The sequence below is a fragment of the Telopea speciosissima genome, chromosome 1, assembly GCF_018873765.1.
Source record: "Telopea speciosissima isolate NSW1024214 ecotype Mountain lineage chromosome 1, Tspe_v1, whole genome shotgun sequence".
Taxonomy (NCBI): domain Eukaryota; kingdom Viridiplantae; phylum Streptophyta; class Magnoliopsida; order Proteales; family Proteaceae; genus Telopea; species Telopea speciosissima.
In genome coordinates, this window is record NC_057916.1 from 29,741,933 (window position 1) to 29,763,115 (window position 21,183).

Below are 21,183 nucleotides of genomic sequence, written 5' to 3' on the forward strand. Positions count from 1 at the left end.
TAGGGATCCACGACTCCTACAAGACCGAAAATGAACATTCCCTCTCAAGCTAGAGCATATAAATCTCTCATGCACAACTTCGAACAACACTTACGGAAGCAAGGCCAAAAAGAGACTTGATAAACAAATCAGCCTGGTTAGTAAATGAAACGAATGGAGTAACAATCAACTTTTTTTCTCTCAATATATATATATTTTTTGCTAACAAGGAAACCCTTGAACCTGGCTGGGTTTACGGTTCAGGCCCAAGAGAAACCCTGGTTACACGAAGCCTCCCCCACCCCGTGTAACTCTTCATTCGTGGGGACTTGAACCTGGGACCCCGTGGCCAAATCACATCTTCCTAAACCAGTCGAGCAAACCTACAGGGGGTCCAAAATATACATAAAATATTATTTTTATCATATTTTTTGTTGACACAAAGTGGCATTTAGTCTCAATATGTTCGATCATTTTGTGAAACACCGGGTTGTTGGCAATATAGATGTCAGCTTGATTATCACAAAACATCTTGATAGGTGGAGTAATTGGAAATTGTTTTCAACCACATCAACTCAATTGCAATATGAGCCATAACTATATATTCAGCCTCAACACTAGATCTAGCTATAGTTGTTTGCTTCTTGCTAAACCACGAGATAAGATTGCCACCAATAAATGTGCAATAATCTATGGTAGATCTCCTACCACCATTAACATCAACCCAATCAGCATTAGACAACCCTACCAGATCAACATTTTGATATGGACGACTGCATATACTGACTAATAACACCTATAACAAAGGAAATGTCAGGTCTAGTAACAATTAGATAAATAAGCTTCCCAACTAATCTTCTGTACCAGTGTATATCATCAAATACTTCAACGTCACCTGTGTCAAACTTCTGATATGGATACATAGGAATATCAACTGATTTACATGCAAGCATACCACTTTTAGACAAAAGATCCAACACATATTTTTGTTGTGATAGACTAATCATTTTCTTGCCTAGTACTTTAATACCAAGAAAATAACTGAGAGAACCCAAATCTTTCATCTAAAAGTGTTGATGTAGAAACGATTTTACCTCTACAATACCAGATGCATCAATGTCATCGACATAAACAACTAACCCAACCACCCTAGAACCTCAACGGCGAACAAATACTGAATGATCAGAATAGCATTGTGAAAAACCACACTTATTCCCTCTCCTTTCCCATTTGATTAGCAATTTGGGGAAGAAGGAGAAGGAATATTCCCTCCCCGATTCCTTGTTTTAATTAAAAAAAAAAAAGAGTACATGTTATGTTTTTTAGATCCAAGGGTAAAATTGTAACTATACACTAGTCAAGGGTAATTTAGGATTTTAAATAAATTTAACTAGCTGACTTCATCACTTAACAGTTTAAAACTAACGGTAGGGACTAATCTGTAAAATAGGGCTCTAATGCAGGGGGTATTCTGAGTATTTTCAAATAAGAAGGGGTGACTTGAGATTCGTTCTATTTCAGGGGGTGTTTCATAAATTACCCCAAAAAAATAATAAAGAACTGGAAATTAGTACAACGTCAATATGGATCCAAGCCCAGATTCCAAAAAAAATGGTGACTGATCAACCTTTGGTTTATTATGGCCTCCATAGAATCCACCTCTGATTTACATAAACTTGTCTTAGATATTGAGGCCCCCATACATTTCATATAATTAGTCCAAGAATAACTGAAAATATCCAATACTTCTTTTCCCCGTGGATGAAAATATCCAATCCATTGCACAACAAATTCATGTAGATCTGAGTTTTCAAAACAGAAAAGGTGTGGTAACCAAAATGTTCTCATGGGAAAAAAGGTCAAACTGAATCAGGTGCAAATTATACCATAACCACTCAAAAGATTGCTGGATCTTTGTATCTTTTGAATATGTTCTCAATTTCCATCATGATTTCAGGTGGAAAAGGACACTCTGTTGCTACAAATGCATCGATGTCTTCCTTTAGTTGTTCAACTGAAGTTGCACCAATGATTGAACTAGTCACAAATGAACGGTCCCGAGTGAATCCAAGGGCGAGCTGAACAGGTGTTAGGCCATGTTTCTTTGCCAACTCGGTGTAAAGTTTTGTTGCTTCCTAAACTCAGAAAGAGAAACTGTTAGCATAAGCTGTTCCTGCTTAGGAGTTTTCTCAAAATCATACCTACAACAGTTTTAAGTTCAACCTACTCACAGTTAAAAAGAAGCAAGAACTACTAAAACAATTTCAGCTTTAAGTAAAAAATATAAATGAATATTAAAATGTAATTGTCATATTATGTGAGGAATGGACTACTGTAGTTACATGCATTTAATTCTGAAGAAAAATATATATATATATTTTTTTTAAAAGGAAAGTTTCTCCAGGTCTACGTGGAAGGGTGATATTGCAATTCCAACAATTGGGATATTGGATATTTGGGGAATGACTGAATTGGCTTATGTCGAATTTCAATTTTAAATTCAATCACATACCCTTCCATATATTGGCATATCCTCCAATATATGTGCATGCACCCTCAATGTAGTCCTAAATTTTTTTTTATGCTTTACTTTGCGACTAAGCAAAGTTCAATTAGGTTGAAACTTGACATTTCAAAAGGGGGGGACCTTGGATTCAACCTGTCCATAAAATTTGGGCCCAATCTGAGCTGCCATGTGACAGGTATTTGAGCCAACTGGAAAACCCTTTCCGAGCGGGCCACCAAGAAACCCCCTTCCTCCAAGAAATGAACATGTTGACATGCATATAGAGTAATGACAATGGTCACCAACTCCAAAACAAGATCACGCAATAAGTCAACCACCTCCCTGATGGTGCAAATCCTAAAGCTAAAAGTCAGACCAACCTGAGGATTTAAATCATTAAATTTAGAGCTAGAACTTGGACAGAAGAAAGGGCAAGGTTTAACTATCAGAAAGGTCAATGTAGATTGACAAAGTTAGCGGACCATGCCAATGCTGTGGGCATCGAATATGATGTGTGACGGGTCTATTGCTTGTGCCACCAAAATGTAAAGTGACACATAATTAAAGCACAAGAGTTGAGACTTCTTCAGTTCTTTCTCTGGCACAGCCAATTAGCTATCTTGATACATGTTTACTGCAAGAGATTTTCATTCTATTCACATGTCTGCCACAAAGTCATGGCATGTTGGGTCCATTTTAGTTTCGCTTTGAAACTGTCTGTACTGTTCAAATATCTAGCACTGAAGGCAGATCCAAGTCAGCAGAAAAGATACCTTGGAAATGGATTTATTATATCTTTCCATGTATCCAGGAAAGAGGTTCAGCCTTCCTTTCTTTGCAGCTTCAGAATTACTATCTAAATATTTTCCAGACAGAGCTCCACCGGCCAACGGGGAATAAGCAAGTAAGCCAATGTTGCAATTGTTCGGGTGGCATACTTCAACCAAATCAACTGCAAAGACTCAATTGAATGTAAGTTAGCAATTCCTTGAAGCTGCCAAAATATGAACAACTTAATCTAGCAACAGTTGGAACTTGAAGAAAAAAAACTATGGTTTGTTCCAAAACATATATGAAAACCTGCTATTAGAGGTTCATTAGTTTTGGATTGCTTGTAAACAACTATAGCGCTCTCCATCTTCAAAAAAGCCATGAAATACCCTTTTAAGCACATCACAAGAAGCACTAAAAGGGGGGTAAGGTAACTACTAGCAGTCTCCCAAGACTTCTGATACGGTACCTCTTGGTTAATGTTGGAAACTAAGAAACAAACATTCCCCAGAATGGATTATTTGATGAGAAAGATACAACTTTATCAAAATGGAGGTCACTAGCTTGAACAAAACAGAAGAAATTGCTCTAAGGCCTTTGAGATTTGATGAAGTACTCCTTGGCATGGTTCGAGGTCCAGCAAGATCTTGGTAAATATCTTGGTATTTTCATGTACCAATACGAAACCACCAACGAAATAAGAAATCAGCATAATCTCGACCAAAATTTCGGTCCAAGATTCATGTCGGTCGAAATGCTACAAAGCCACCTTATATAAATGCTCATTCTCATCTTGTCTCGATCGAAATTTCGACTGGTTTTCCCAGCTTTTGAAGACCATCCCCCCCCCCCCCCCCCAAATCACTTATTTGCTCCAAATCTTACCAAAAAAAAGGTTAGAACAAGAGGATCTGTTGCTCAACAACAACTGGAGGAGATTTGCTGCCCAACAATCTGTTGAATCATGAATATTGACTCAATATATTTGACTCTGTAACAAACAATGTTAGATGTATGATTTATGAAATGGTTTATAATTTGATGTCTTTTCATTCCTATTGCTTATTTAAGTTGTTGTACTTGAATTATGTGTTTAAAACTTCTAATACTAAAGATCAGTAATTCAGTATATATATACATTGTACATTACCAACCTAGAGCCCTAAGGCAAACTACCATTTTGGATGATTTTTAAAACACTAAGGGTTCTACTATGTTTATAGGACCTAAAATAGGCTGTCTTGCAAGTTTCATGACCTTATAAGGTCATATGGCCACCGAAACTAGGGGCCAAAATTTTATTTTTTTTTAAAAAAAAAAACACCATCTCAGCCAAGATCTCGGTATCTCGCCGAGACAACTCAATTTTTGGGCTGGCCGAAACCATGCTCGAGACCGAGACCTCGAACCTTGCTCTTTGGAGAATGGAATGCATTGATTAGCTAAGAAGGTTCCGGGAGGAACCAAACTGATGGAATCGAGAGCACTCTCTAAGAAATATGGATGTCTGTTAGGTATTTTGACTCTACCATATAGTAAGCACAGTTGTCAAGGCAACTAGGCAACCCAAGGCGTCGTCCAGCAAGGGGCACCTGGATGCATAGGTGCCACCTTTGCAACTATGATAATAAGGGAAAGTTTAGTACAGCTTTGCTATATGAATTAACTCTTGAAGCATCGTTGGGGTCCTGGGGACCTGGGCACATGGATTGACATCCCTCGATTCTGTGTAAAAACTGTATTTTCCTTAAGAGTTTACTTACCTTCAAATGCACATCTAACGAGCAGGCTATAGCTGTTTTGGATGCTGACAATCTTTGGTAGTCCTTCAACTTTTGCAGCATGAACAAACTCCATCACACCATATGAAGTTTCATTAGAAACACCGATGTATCTTACCTGAAACCATTCATTGTTATTAGAGAACTTTTTACCCTTTTTTGGTGAGAGAAGAAGAAGAAATTCATTAAAAAAGAAGGAAATAATTATAAAAAATACAACATGAAAGGCACAATAAGGCTTGGTTACCATATAGCAACTTGCAAATGACCTGTTGAAGGCCTATTAATTGAAGGTACAAATAGAAGGTCAAAGACTCAAGACACTTTCACTAGAAGTGACAAGAACACTCCATTTATCAAAGAATGAAAGGCAGGACAGGGTTTTGAAAGTAATTTATTATTTTTGGTTCCAGACTTCTATGTAATCTAGAAATGTACAGTTGCATGCATGAGTGCACATACACGACATCTATTTTGAGATTACATGCCTTTCAAATTTAAAACTTCAGGAATGTTTGACTTCCTGCATTTTCTCTATGTAGTGTTACTGTTTGACTCCAATAAATATAGGTCTCATTTACGTAGTAATAAGACTTTAATTTTTTTCTTGAGACACAATTCTAATCCTTCTTCATAGTTGCAAATGTAACCATATTTCCTTCTCATCTTCTTCTTTCTATTCTTGTTCTTCTTGTTAATGTAGCTACCTGTATTGCCATATTTCTTCAGAAGGTTATCACACTGAACAGCTATGAAAGGTCAACCCAACTAATTAAATTCCCAATCAATGTTACCTTCCCTTCTGTAATGAGTTCCTGAAATGCCCGGAGCTGCTCCACAAATGGCACACTTGGCCTCCACTTTGAAGGATTATATGTAAACTCACCAAATAATGCTACATAGCGATCTGGCCTGCAACCATATATAAAGTTTCAGGCATACAGAAGCAGAATATTTCCTGTATCAGGATCGAAATCCAACAAAAATTCCAGAATACTATGGTGATTTCTCACATATGACTTTCCCAGCTCAAGAATATGCTTGAGTGCCTCAGATTCTCAGAAAAGGGACTTTTTATTATAATGCAATAGTTGCCAGACTCAGAATCAACTTTAGGAAAGTTATGAACTAAACTAAATCAAACAGAAATTCCCAATAAAATGTGCATGATAATAAGTTCTTTTTGTTAAGAATAGTTGTAAGGGGTATATATGTACATAACCCCTCTTTTTATGTATTCTTTGTGTCATTTGTATGGGGCCAAGGGCCTGAGTGTAATTATATATTCTTTTCAATATAAGCATGTTAGTCTCTTGTTTTGAGACATAACACACCAAACCAAAACCGTGGCTACTCTCTTGAAGTTTCATCTCTTCTTCTTCTTCCACTCTAAAAGCTAACATGGTATCAGAGCATTGATCCTACTGTTTGCAAGTGTTTGAATGAAGTTTGGAGTGTGAAGAAGGGTTTCATTCACCTGTTTTCTGCTGCTGTTCGAAGGACTGGTTAGGTCATCTTCTCCAGCTTGTTTCTCTCTCGTTTGGAATCCAAATGGAGTGCTTCTTGGTGCTCTAGTTTCGTTTGGGGGTCCGCTTTGATCTCCTTTGCTTCTCTTTAACCTTCTGCAAACACCCATTCTTTCCCATTGTATCTCGGTTGGGCTGTTCTGCCCAAAATTTCTGCCGGCTAGAGCTCTTGTTTGGCACCTGCTCTTCAATAGAGCTTTGTTTGGCCATTTTTTATGGTCCATTTGCATCGTTTTTGGGTAAGGAGCATTACTCATCTTTACTCCGCTGCTATTTGAGTATTTTCTGAAGATCTACAAGTGTTCAAGCCTTTTTTGGCTATTGTTTGCCCTGTTTTTGTGCCTACTGTTTTGAGACAAACCTGTTTGCTTGAAGTGCTGCTGCTTCCTCCTTTTAAGTGGCTGATTTAAGATCAAATATGGGTGAGAAAAATGTTGAAACACCGTTGCCCCTTGCGGAAACAGCTCCATCTCTCCCTTCTTCCTTTGAGAGCCCCAATATCCAACTTCGTATTGCCAAGCTTGAGAACCACAACTATTTGGATTGGTCCCGATCCATGCAATTGATTCTTCGATGTAGGGGGAAGATGGGGTACATAAATGGTAGCATCAAGGCCCCTCTTCCTACCGAGCAAGGGTACTCCAAATGGGACACTGAGAATTCTCTTGTGATGGCTTGGCTTCTTTTCTCAATGAAGCCTGAGATTGGAAGAAGGTTTATGGGCAAGGAGACTGCCAAAGACATTTGGGACAGTGTGGCCGTATCTTTGATCGGGTTGGAGACTCTACAAAGATGTACCAACTTCTCCAACAGATTGTTAGCTTACGCCAGGGCGATAGAAGCATCTCTGAGTACTATAGTCTTGTTGTGGGCCTGTGGGAGGAGTATGATCACTATAGAGATCTTCAGTTGTGTCCTGATGATGTGGTCAAGGTGCACCGGTTGTTTGAGAAAGAGAGGGTCTTATTTCTCCTTGGCGGCCTTAATTCTGACTTTGAGCCTCTTAGGGTACAAATCCTTGGCCGACCAAGTCTTCTCTCACTGGAGGAGGTGTGTGGATATCTACAAAGTGAGGAGACCCGTAGGGGTGCCATGGGGACTACTCCCACTGTTGAGCGCTCTGCTCTTGTTTCTTCCACCCCTCAGGGCTCCACTAAAGGAGCTGATAAGGGGGCTGCTAAGGGAGCTGTGAAGGGCAGATTCTTATGTGACCATTGTGGCAAATCTGGGCATACGAAGGACTTTTGCTGGGATCTCCATGGGAAGCCCCCTCCTGGTTCCTCTAGGGGGACTGAAGGGACAGCGGAAGAAGGGGCCTAAGGCTCATGTTGAAGTCATTGAATCTGATCCATCCTCTCTGTCCAAAGAAGACATTGCTGCATTTCGCCGGATTGTGGCCCACCTGAATGGTTCTTCTGCTACTCCTACTTCCACTGCACTACAGGCCTCTTCCTCCTCCGGCACCACACCTTGGGTCATTGACTCAGGTGCCACGGATCATATGACTGTTAGGTCTCAGCTGTATAATTCCTCTTCTGTTTGTTCTGGGAAAGATAAGGTAAAAATTGCTGATGGTTCCTTCTCTTCCATTTCTGGTAAGGGAGATATTCAGGTTACACCACTTTTACCCTTGAAGTCTGTCTTTCATGTTCCCAACTTTGCCACTAACCTTCTTTCAGTTAGTCAATTGACTAAATCTTGGAACTGCTTTGTCACCTTCTTTCCTACCCATTGTCTTTTTCAGGATTTGGTGACGAGGAGGGTGATTGGCAGTGGTCGTGAAACTAACGGCTTGTATTTGGAGACTGGTGCTTCCCCTGTTGTGCAAGCTTAGTCCTATGTTTGTGGGCAAGAAGGTGGACGTACTCAGGAGGATATTTTGCTTTGGCATCGCCATTTGGGGCACCCTTCTTTTTATGTTATGAGGAAATTGTTGCCACATTTATTTACTTCTTTTCCTGTCACTCATGTTTTTCATTGTGAACCTTGTCTGTTTGCCAAAAGTTGTAAAACAATTTATGCATCTAGAGGTAATAGATCTACTTCACCTTTTCATCTTATCCATACTGATGTTTGGGGGCCTTCCCCTATTACCTCTTTGCGTGGCTTCTGCTACTTTGTTTCTTTCATTGATGACTATTCTCGGGTTACTTGGGTTTACCTTTTGAAACACAAGAGTGATGTCTATGTTGCATTTAAAAAATTTTATGAGTTAGTGTATACCCAATTTCAAACTCGGATCCAAATTGTTCGTTCTGACAAAGGTGGAGAGTATATGTATAGTGGTTTGGAAAACTTTTTTTCTGACCATGGCATTATTCATCGTTGGCCTGTGTTGATACCCCACAACAAAATGGGGTGGCTGAAAGAAAAAATCGCTATCTCCTTGAAGTGGCTAGATCCCTTTGGTTTACCATGCATGTTCCAAAAACTTTTTCGTCTGATGCTCTACTCACTGCTGTCTTTCTTATTAATCACATGCCGTCTAGTGTCTTGAACTTTAAGGTTCCTCTTGATGTCTTACCCTCACGGTCTTCTTCCTTTTCTCTTCCTCCAAGGGTGTTTGGTTGTATTTGCTATGTACATATTAGCAAATCTGCCCGCACTAAATTGGATCCTAAGGCTCTAAAGTGCATCTTTCTTGGGTATTCCTCCACCTCCAAAGGGTATAAATGCTATCATCCTCCTACTCGTCGGTGGCTTCTCTCCAAAGATGTCCATTTCTTTGAAACCATACCATATTTTCAGTCACCTCTTCAGGGGGAGTGTGCATCTCTTGGTGGTGGTGTTGAGGGTGAAGAGGTTCCCGAGTTTGTTTCATTTCCTTTCTCCTCTCTTGTCCCTATTTCCCCTTTTTAGATTGACAAGGGAAAGAAAAATTATGTGGATATTGTTGTTGAGGGGGAACCTTCTGTGGATACTGTTGTTGAGGGGGAGCCTCCTAGTGCACAGGTGAACAGAGAACAGGGGGAGCTACTGGTGTATACGAAGGACAGGAGAAATCCTTCTTCATGGCTTCCTATAAAGAAGACCTGCCAAAATCCACCTTCGTCTAATCATCTGGAGCCTCCATCCATCGAGACAGGTATACCTTCCTCTACTTCTACATCCTCAGACTCAGATCTTCCTACTGCTCACCGCAAGGGAACTCGGGCATGTACTAACCCCATTGCCAAGTTTGTTTCCTATGATTCTATCTCCCTTACAGGTATAGCCTTTACTGTAGATATCTCATCCATATCTATTCCCAAGAATGTAGCAGAGGCTATGGCAGATCCAACTTGGAGAGAAGCAATGAACACAGAGATGTTGGCTCTTGAGAAGAATCACACTTGGGACCTTGTTGAACTCCCTAAAGGGAGAATCCCTATTGGATGCAGATGGGTATTCACAGTCAAGTTCAAGTCTGATGGTACTATGGAGAGGTATAAGGCAAGACTTGTCACCAAGGGTTATACACAGGTGTATGGCATTGACTATCAGGAAACCTTTGCTCCGGTGGCCAAACATAACTCCATTCGTGTACTTCTCTCAATGGCTGCAAATCTTGATTGGCCATTGTACCAGCTTGATGTAAAGAATGCAGTCTTACATGGTGATCTAGAAGAAGAGGTATATATGCATTCTCCTCCTTAGTTCAAGCATCCTGGTGACAATGGGAAAGTGTGTCGTCTTAGGAAGGCTCTTTATGGACTCAAACAGTCTCCTAAGGCTTGGTTTGAGAGGTTCAGACAAGCCCTCCTGCAAAATGGATATACTCAAAGTCAAGCTGATCACACATTGTTTATACAAAGGAAGGGCAGTACTATTACGGCTCTCATTGTTTATGTTGATGACATTGTGGTCACGGGAAACAGTGAAGCTGAAATCTCAAAGCTTAAGCTTTATTTGGCTCGGCAGTTTGAGATCAAAGATCTTGGTCCATTGAAGTATTTTCTGGGGATTGAAGTTTCAAGATCCAAGCAAGGGATCAATGTTTGCCAAAAGAAGTTTGTTCTTGATCTACTTACAGAGACAGGCTACTTAGAATGCAAACCAATCTCCTCCCCTATTGAGCCGAACCATAAATTAGGGGAAGATTGTGGTGAACCTCTTGTGGATGCTGAAAAGTATCAGAGATTAGTAGGTAAGCTAATCTATCTCTCCCTCACCCGGCCTGACATCACCTACGCTGTTGGAGTAGTGAACCAGTTTATGCATGCACCCAAGATGGGACATCTTGACGCAGTTTACAGGATCCTCAGGTATTTGAAGTTATGCCCTGGAAAAGGCCTTCTCTTCTCTAGGAATGGTCACTTGAGATTTGAAGTATATACAGATGCTGATTGGGCCGGGTCTATTTCTGATAGAAGATCCACCTCTGGATACTGTACCTTTGTTGGGGGAAATTTAGTCACCTGGAGAAGTAAGAAGCAACCTGTGGTAGCTAGGTCAAGTGCTAAAGCAGAGTTTAGAGCCATAGCTCATGGTGTGTGTGAAATCTTGTGGTTGAAGAAACTAGTTCAAGAATTGGGATTTGATACGACTGAACCTATGAGTCTATATTGCGATAACAAGGCAGCCATAAGTATTGCTCACAACCCAGTTCAACATGACAGGACAAAGCATGTTGAGGTTGACAGACACTTCATCAAGGAGAAGATAGACTCTAAGACTATTTGTACTCCTTTTGTGAAGACAAATGAACAAGTGGCAGACATCTTCACCAAAGGACTTAGCTCTCATCACTTTAGTTTTATGTTAGACAAGCTGGGTATGTATGACATATACCACCCAGCTTGAGGGGGAGTGTTAAGAATAGTTGTAAGGGGTATATATGTACATAACCCCTCTTTTATGTATTTTTTGTGTCATTTGTATGAGGCCAAGGGCCTATGTGTAATTATATATTCTTTTCAATATAAGCATGTTAGTCTCTTGTTTTGAGACATAACACACCAAACCAAAACTGTGGCTACTCTCTTGAAGTTTCTTCTCTTCTTCTTCTTCCACTCTAAAAGCTAACACTTTTTAAGTTATTGATTTTCTCATGATTTTAAAAGTTGACATGGTAGAAAATAGAAGATATCTTCTCAAGATTAAGATCCCGGTAATTAGTAAAAAGCAACACAAAAATAAAAAGAACCTTTGAAATTCTCGTGTTACCCCTTGATGAAGAGCTAAGAAATATAGCCAGCTTCTTAGAAATAACAAGTACAAGGAAATAAAACAAGAAAGACAAAGAATCTGCAGGCTGAGGCTAATAAATTTTGAAGAATGATAAACATATATGAGATGCATTACGAGAACAAGAACAGAAAAGGGAAAAGGCAGTTTTAACTCATTCTTTCCAAAGGTCCTTTCTTGTTTGCTCTTTGCCTTCTTCATTTTAAAAGACATGGATCTTTGAAATGAAAGGAACTTGGAGTCATTCTAGATTGATTTACTACAAGGATCTTTGAAATGAAAGGAACTTGGAAGCATTCTGGATTGATTTAAGCAACTTCCATGAAAAGATGTTCCAAAACAAGCAAGCATAAATCCTTAGACAAACTTTCTGTTTTCACCTATGAAAGGAACTTGGAATCTTTAACTTATTATTTTTCTTAAAAAAATTACATTGGTTATTTCAGCCAATTTTTCTGAAAAACTTTGTGGTGCTCAGTGATAGGTCCTATCCAGAACAATAGATGAACACTAATCCGATATGGCTCAAGATATTCCAGAACACACAAATCACCTATGCATTAAAATGAATTCAAAATAATGAGTGCTGAATGGTGGGACCGGTATAAAATAATAGATATCATGTGATGTAAAGGGGCACCTCTCTAAACAGATAATATGGATTAGTATTTTAAAATTGGTTGAAACTGAACACTGACCAATGAATTTGCAATAAATCAATGTAGTCAGTGTTGAGGCGCTTAAGGCTTTTCTCTACGCTTTCCTTAATGTTAGCGGCATCAACCCGTAAGACACTTGCACTGTCACGTAAATAACTTGATCGCTCCGAATAACCAGAAACTTTTGTAGCCAATATTACCTAACCATGAAGTCACACAATCCAATACTAGTCAGTATTTTTAGTACGGTTAGACAGCTTTTTGATATGGTTCTTCAGACTTCATTCTTCCCCCCCTCCCCCTCATTTTCATTTCTTTATCACATTCAAACCTTCAAAATGTTTTGAAACATGAAAAATGATAAATTTGCTCATCATTCAGGACCCAGGGCTTGGACATAAAGTTTTAAATAGCAATGCCAAAACAGTGAATCCATTACAAAAATTTGTCAATACAACATTACAGCAGTGAAGAGTTTGTCTACAATAATATGAGACGAATATGCTCCAGGACACTCCCACTATCTCCTTGAAGATAAATAATATCATAATGTAATATTAAAATAAGGTTCAAAGATTTAGGATTTTATCCTATGTCAAATCTGAGGTTAAAAGGAAAAGTGGTGTAACCACTTGGCACTAGGCAGCCTATTATCTTGCCAATAAAGTGCTCAACACAATAAGATTTGTTAACAGAAAAGTATCCCTGTCATTCTCTTAAGCTTTCATGTATATCACAGGGAAATTTGAGACCTTAATCTAAAAATGCTCTGAAAAATGATAGCAGGAAAGAAAATGCAACAAAATAGCAAGTCATTTACTAAATGTACTGTACCTTGTCACGAGGACGAGACTTCAACCAATTACCAATATAAATATCTGTCCTTCCTTGTGTCTCCTTACTCATTGGGATTGGATACTGCCACATGAAATGTGGAAAAGGTCATGAAAAGCATCACTATTCACTAAAATTGATTAGAAATAGAAAAGAGGTTGCATTATGATCAAGAAATCAATAATCTCAGGCAATCCTCAAAAAGACTAAAGACGTCCACAGGAATAAAAAGACAAAAAGATATGAATTGTTTCAAATTTCAATAACTCATAGAAGTGAACAGTAAGTAGAAATACAATGAGCTTGTGGGATAAGTGTCTTGTTATCTGGAATGTCAAATCAATAGACTAGATAATTAACTAAACAAACCAAAGCTCCCTTTTATTTAAATAAAGAACTGATAAATTTCCAAAGCCTCCACATCTATGTCACATGCTGGAATAGCGGAGGAGTAGGGGGAGATACAGGAGGACACTTAGATAACTAAACAACATCGCATTGCCGTCTACTTCTTCAATAAGCTTCTCCCTCATGGCATGCTTTGTCCCTTTCTGGATTGGTGATATGAGCAGGAAACAACATTCCATCATTTAATTGGTATTACTTCTACCAACACTTATGTGGACAGTTCAGTATGGTTACACTTTACAGTCCAGTAAACTTAATTTGGCATTGTTCTAGCCTAGTTTAGGAACAGGATTTTTGATAAAGCCCAGCTCACTTTTACCTGAGCAAGTTGAATTCATTTTTAAACCAAAATTTGTCAAAATTCAGAGTAAACTGAAATGACTGACGAAGACCAAAATACCAAACTTTTACAGAGATACATTTCACTGAATGGAATGTTTTGTTGTTCATAAATTAGGAGAAACATGTACACTGGGTGTACATAATTAAGTACAATCCAAATGGTTCAATTGAATGGCTTAAGGCCCGTTTGCTTGTGAAGGGTTATACTAAGACTTAGACATATGGTGGACTGTAGACTACTTCGAGACCTTTTCACCAGTTGCTCGCCTTAATTCGGTCCAAGTTCTTATATCCTTAGCTATCAATCTTGCCTGGCCTCTCTCTCTGTTGAATATCAAAAATGCGATTTTATATGGTGATCTACATGAGAAGGTATATATGGAGCAACCTCCAGGGTATGTTGCTCAAGGGGAGAATTCACACAGAGTATGTAAGCTACACAAGGCTATTTTCGGTTTGAAATAATCACCTAGAGGCCTAGGGTGAGATGCCCATTCCATTCCCCCATCCCCTTCCATCGGTTCTTGAATTTAAACCCTAATTTTGTTCAAATAGATCTCAAGAGTGCTACAAGCTGCTGGGATCTCTTTCAACTGATTGTCACATCGATTTCTTGAAGATTACCACATCAAGATCATTGTTGCTTCAACAGGTTACAAATTTGTGGGTTTTTATTTATTACTTCAACCAAGGAAATTGTTCCCTCATTTGAGTTCCCATTGTTCTCTTGGTTCCCTCATAAGATTTCTTGTTTATTGGAGGGTTTTCTATTTGATCCTGCCTGGGATTAGACCTATTCCAATTCTAGTCTTACATTATTGATGTTATAAATAAAGGGTAAAGTCCAATGATAGATCTAACTCACTGAATCATCCATCTCTCTCTCTCTCTCTCTCTCTCTCTCTCTCTCTCTCTCTTGTCTCCTGGTTAGATCTTAGGCTCCACTGGTTTCAGAACGTCAACAGAGTGACCGTATTGGCTATTGCATTTATCCCTTCTCTGTTATCATCAAGCAATACTTAATTGTTTGTATCTTTAAACTATTGAGATATTTTGAAGTTCAACAATTGAATGCCCCTACCACATTTTTTTTTAAGGGGGGGGGGGGGAGGAAGGTGTCCATGTTTAGTTTTTTTACTTGCCATACCAAGACTGGAAGCATAGAGGACAAAAGTCAAAGTCAAATAACAAGTCCTATTCAAGACTTTAAGTATGCTAACGTATATGTCGATACTAACCGATACGAATTGTATCTTCAAGGTACTGATACGATACGACACCAATACGATACCTAAAAAATTATTCACTGTATTGGGTTGATACATGACCCATTATGGTTGCTACTTATCAATATGCTCGATACATTTCGTACAAACTATATAACACGATTAATGACTGCAAAAACACTTATCAAGAGCTCCTATGTGGCATTCAAATCAAATTTGTTTTGGCAAAATTAACGTGATTCCTTGTTTCTGCTGGCAAAAACGACTCTAGTAGTGTCGCTTTCATCATCATTTGGTGATAAAACAACCTGGAATCAAGTATAGAAACCAGATTTACACAATAATAGTTTTCTATCAAAACTTTGAATTTTATGCTCAAACTGTGATTTTTAGTGTTGTTTTTATACAATGGATCACTATATTAGTGAAAACAACCTAAATGAGTGCACAATTTTTTATTTTTTTTTGCAATGATGTGTGCATCTAAACCCCAAATCTTCTCCGTACTGAAAATGACTTTTTTCTTTTTTGTATTAATACATATAAGAAACCTCATTCTTTATACATCATTAATTGAATGCAGATGTCTCGATGTACTTTGTTCTCCTCTTTGTACAAGATATATTTTACATATTACTTATCTATAGTGTTTTATGCTTCAAAACTGTATTTTGCATGTATCCTGAGCATTTCCATGTGAATCCATCTTTAGCGTATTTGCGTCTCTCCGATACGATACGATACGTTTTTTAAAATCAACTTTCCGATACGATACCCGATACCGATACTTTAAACCTTGGACCTAGTATTCTTTTTCAATGAAAATTCAACACCTCTAAAATTGTGAATACTAAACAATATTTTAAGAATAAGATCAAATTGCACTCATCATAGTTGTCAAGGCACCCCAAGGTGCCCAAGGTCCATATATATTTTCCATACTACAGCCATGTTTTCATATGCTGGCTCTATTTCCTTCATCTTCTGAGCCTCCACACCTTGAAAGCTAAGGCGATTAGTCACCTTGGCATCACCTTGGGAATTCCTTGACCACTATGGCACTTATAGAACTAAACTAACATGTTGAATTAAGAGGTACAAACATAATTTCACAACTGCAACACTCCTCTGCTTCTAAACGATCAGATGATTACAGTCTACCCAAATGCAGTTAAGTTCTTGCAGGAAAATCAACAGCAGCGAACCAGATCTCAGCATTAGTTTAAAGCCAGCGGTGGCAATCAGTTGGCTTCTTCAGCAGAAAAAATATGAAAAAGGAAGAGAAAAATAATTTTCACTACCATGATGAAACTATAAAACGGTTGAAGACCCAGATACCAACAACAAACATATCCATATTTGAAGTGGCTTGAGAAAGGGACAAACATCCAGATGCTTGAGTTGAAGCATAAAACTTACCGCCTCTGCAGTATCCAAAGTGTTAATACCACATTCTAATGCATAACTAAGCATTTCATGAGCCTCTTTCTCTGTATTCTGCTGCCCGAATGTCATCTGGAAATTTGCAGGCACACATAAGTTATTATAGAGTAAGAAAATGCACTATGTATATCCAGATCCATAGTCTCCAATCAGATATAAAACATGGTAAGAAAAATGAACTATTTCATATTTACTCTAAAATGGCTAAAGATAGAGATCATTTGGTGACCGATGCATTATCATTATACTTGTTGACATTTCAATGGCAAACTTCTGACCCAAATGTCCATACAATTTTATTTTACGGCTCAATTTGAACTCTTCCCACTACGTGTTTCTCACCTCAAACTATAATCTAGAGTTGTATCCAATTACATTGTTGGGGTTCATGCAGCATTTTGGTGTCTGAGAGTAGGTTGTGAGTTTCAACTTCGGTAATTTGTAATTTATGCAGCAATTGTGAGTTCGCCAGTAAAATCATGTCATAGCTAGAATTAAAAGTATTTTATTTTTACTAGAACTCTGAAGAATTTGATAGAGATAATTTATTGCAATTGCTCAACTAACTTGTTTCTTCCGTGTGAGCAATTGAAACCCTATCATCTCTCCTCATACTCAAGAAGTGGTCAATTCACACGCACAAGTGCGCACATACATACATACTGAGTCAGAAAAAGGGGGACAATAATTGAATTGTTCGATTCTAATACAAGCCATCAAGCACCCGTATTATCTACCTAATATTGAGAATCCCATTGTACTGATGCAGTCCGGATTTCATCATGGGGCGGGAAACCCAAATATGCAAAGAATACCAGTTAACCAGATAATTGCGCACATAAAGAGATTGACATTCACTAGGGAGAGGCCAATTCTGTCAAACCTGGAATGTCTCATTATCACCTTCATGAATTTGATAAAGCTGAAGTATCAGGTACAATAATTCTATGCCATAAAAATATATATCTGATTCGAAACCCATAAAGATAACAGGTATCACCACATCAGTTCAGCATGTATAAATGTGTCCACTACTGTTCAGAGCTTTAAATTCGATGACTTCTGACATCTGAAAATACGATTCCTTAAAATCAAAATATCATCGCAACCATGAAGAAGTAAAGCTAGCTAGTTCAAATGCAAATACAACAACAAAACCATTTGAGAAGTTGTTACCGTTCCCATAGTAATTTCGCTTATTTGTAGGTCAGAATCCCCAAGCTTTCGATACTGCAAAGCGTTATCTCCTTGCTTCGCTCTAATCGCCGTTCTCCTCGTCTTAATACAAAATATGGCAGAGCGTGTGAAGTTTTGGCGCGAAATGCCGCCATTGTAGAAGTGAGAAGCAGGAATTACAGGGGAGTTGGCAGCCATGCTTCGAAACAATTGCTCATAAATCTTCGTCTTATCAACCAAGGCCTGTGGACTGTGAGGGTCCAAGTCTCTTGGACTAGGACACGTAGAACATCAATAAGGACCGTCACAATAGTAAGACAGTCTATAGGTAAGGTGTCAGAACTCAGAACTATACACGGCGGAGAACTGTTCAAGGATCCGTTCCGTTTCTTTGGCGGACTAAAGTTTCTCTTCACCCATAGAGGGTATTTCACAGTCCTTAGCGCGTAAGATAGTGGACTCCACGTAAATGAAAAAAAAAAACAAAAAATGAAAATTATGTGTACACCCGTCTTTGCCTAAAGTAATAAAAAACTCGAAGTTTCAAAAAACACACTTGTACAACTTCTCTATTTTCACAAAAATACAAAATTAATAGTGCGGTAGGAGGTGATTGTTAAGTGATGATGTCATTGCTATTTTTCACTTGAAATGACAATTTTACGCTCTTAATTTCCAAACCCTTTCTCTCTTGATTTACCCCCTTTCACCGTCATCCCTCTTGTTGGTTCCCCCAACACCTTGGCCGAACTCCACCCTTGGCATCCGCCCGCCCCACTTCTGAAAAGGCTTTCTCTAAGAGGGTTAGGGCTGATGCCAAGGGCAAGAAGGAGGAGTTGTCGCCTCAAGATGCGGCTCTGATGGTCCAGGTGACCTTCAGAACTTATCTGATCCATCGATCACAAGCTCTCAGTGCGCTTCGCAACTTGGCTGTGGCCAAGGCCAAGTTGAAGGAGATTAGGGCGTTGTTCAACAACTTCTCTTACCGCCGCCGTATTTCCTGCGATGCTAAAAACTTCTAAGAGCTGAATAGATCCATGTTTTGTTGCTATTTTTGGGAACTCTCTGTTATGTTTTTCTTGACTTCCCCACTACAATTGCAAAGACGAGCGGACTCTAATTTCACAGTATCCGTCGTTTTTGGTAAAGACTAGAGACTAGAGAGTTGATTCCAATCATGGTGGAATGATTGAATAGTTACGACAAATGTTAGATTAAGTGCATCCACGAAAACGATTAGCCCCTCTGTATGCATGGTAGAGGCATGAATCTGATGCATTCTAGTTTCTATTCCACCTTCGAATAAACATTGTTGTTCACAGAGTGAAATGCCCATGGAAATTCAAGTTTTCACGAATTGCAGAGTTCTACTCCCATCCCATGCTTTCCAGGTATGTTGGTGGAAATTATGAACCCAACTCTTTTGTTTTTTGTTGGGGTGTCACCCAGTCTCTCAGCATCATTCCCTCATCCAACCATCTGATCTCAAGATTAGTTGGGCCAAAGCTCTATGGATGCTTTCCAACCTCTCCAATTCCCTAAAGCTGTGTATTGCAGCAGTGCTAGGTGTAGATGTCGACACGTGGCAGCTCGGACATCCAATGGTGCGAGTTCATTGACTTATGTTGAGCTTGGACCGTTGGATGTCCGAGCTGTCAGGTGTCGACATCTCCACCTAACATTGCCGCACTACACGACTTTAAGAATTGGAGAGGATTAAAATCCTTCCAAAGAGAGTGGGGCGAGGGTGATGTAGAGGGTGTAGTTCGGCCAAGGTGTTGGGGCAACTAACAAGGGGGATGACGGTGAAAGGGGGTAAATCAAGGGAGAAGGGGTTTGGGAATTAAGAGGGTAAAATTATCATTTCAAGTGAAAATAGCGATGACATCATCACTTAATAGTCACCTCCTAACAGACTGTTCATTTTGTATTTTTTGAAAAATAGAGGGGGTGTACAAGTGTGTTTTTTGAAACTTTGGGTTTTTTGAAAATTTTGAAAACTTCGACCATGTTTGGTATGCATTTTAAGTCAATTTTGCTTTCTTAGGTTATTAAAACAACTGTTTTTATCATCCGATAATGCAAATTTGACCTAAAATGCATACCAAGCGCTGCCTGACGTGTAGCTTTTTTTTAAGGACACAGTTTTTCTTCACCGGCGGTGAAAATTCAGCAACCATCCTAGAGTTCACAAAACCCCTCATAGGGTTTAGTATGTTCCCAAAATATCCCAATACCCTCATGTACTATCTATAATTTAATTTGGCAAAAAGATTCCTACCGTATAGTCTAGTCAACTATGATTCCTTATAGGTATTTTCACCTATGTGTGCTCCATGCGAAAAAAAAGGTGTTGCAAATTTGATGGTCATATATTTTAGGGAATGGTTTCAATTGACCATATTGATCCAAATTCAATTGTTTACTTTTCCATTATCCCTTGTAGAGGTAAGAAGCTCTCGTGTGTATTTATGGATCCCCTCGTTAATCCAAACACTCGCTTGGTAGTCTAAAGCTTTTTCAAAGCTTCATTTTGCCATGTGTTTACTTTAGGTTAAAACTTGACATATAAATATGAGATAGTTTACCTGTCCAGTATATTCTAGCCCCATATGTCATGTGACAAAAATAGGTCTATCAAATTTTTAGATTTTTTCTCTTACCCAAAAAAATATACATTTAGATTTTTTTTATTTTTTTTTTTGGGAAAGGATTTTCTGAACCTATTCCATTTCCTAGGTCATCTCACAAAGAAGTTATTTATTTGTTTTTTGGGTTTTTTACAATTACCATCCCAAAATCTTTACTATCTATTATTACTCCCCCAAAAACTTTCAAACAACTGTTACCCCCCCTCTTTTGCATACTAACCACTAACTGACCCCCACCGTTACATTTTCGTAACGGTGGGAGTTAGTCGTGACAGTGTGCCGTCATCATGAATTTTCTAGGACCAAAATACCCTTTTGGGGTGGTAATTGTAAAAAAAAAAAAAAAAAAAAAAAAAACCATCGCCGTCTCTTCTCCTCCTCCTTCTCCTCTTCCTCCTCCTTCTTCTTCTCCGTTCTTCGTCTTCTCCTTCTTCAGCATTATATATACTTCGACAGTATGTGCCCATAGTATATAATTTGAGGCACCATTCTACTTAATAAAGGTGATTTTGAACATTGATGGAGTCCACAGAAGGTTTAGCATCAGCCATTGTAATTTATCAGATATAACTTCAGCACACATAGAAGAAACCAACTAATTGCAATTAACTAGAATTCCAGTCTCCAGACTAACACCACCAAGTCATATCAATCACAGATAATATTAGGGAGGCCACCAGACACCATCTACAGCCTTTACACAAAGGGAAGTCAA

The 21,183-nt window shown here is 38.7% G+C and overlaps 1 protein-coding gene and 1 long non-coding RNA gene across 2 annotated transcripts; one reads left to right on the forward strand and one right to left on the reverse strand.

Moving 5' to 3' along the window:
- Positions 1 to 1,546: 1,546 nt before the first annotated feature.
- On the forward strand, positions 1,547 to 20,141 carry LOC122641404. Its single transcript, XR_006329898.1, has 3 exons — positions 1,547 to 1,696; positions 3,053 to 3,059; positions 20,131 to 20,141. It is a non-coding gene; the product is annotated as an uncharacterized LOC122641404 (long non-coding RNA).
- On the reverse strand, positions 1,822 to 18,086 carry LOC122641398 (protein tas). The gene is made up of 8 exons (XM_043834623.1): positions 17,818 to 18,086; positions 16,618 to 16,713; positions 13,223 to 13,306; positions 12,428 to 12,588; positions 5,832 to 5,949; positions 5,020 to 5,155; positions 3,259 to 3,437; positions 1,822 to 2,114 (listed from the first exon to the last, which is right to left on the reverse strand). The coding sequence occupies exons 1-8, from the start codon at positions 18,013 to 18,015 to the stop codon at positions 1,875 to 1,877; spliced, it is 1,212 nt and encodes a 403-aa protein (XP_043690558.1). The 5' UTR covers positions 18,016 to 18,086; the 3' UTR covers positions 1,822 to 1,874.
- Positions 20,142 to 21,183: the final 1,042 nt, after the last annotated feature.

Bases quoted from the DNA above. Each gene is read 5' to 3' on its own strand.
- LOC122641398 (XM_043834623.1), bottom strand. From the start codon at position 18,015: ATGGCTGCCAACTCCCCTGTAATTCCTGCTTCTCACTTCTACAATGGC. The intron at 5,156-5,831 runs GTAACATTGATT...GAATGGTTTCAG, and splicing joins AACTCATTACAGAAGGGAAG to GTAAGATACATCGGTGTTTC. The intron at 2,115-3,258 runs GTATCTTTTCTG...TTCTGAGTTTAG, and splicing joins ATAATAAATCCATTTCCAAG to GAAGCAACAAAACTTTACAC.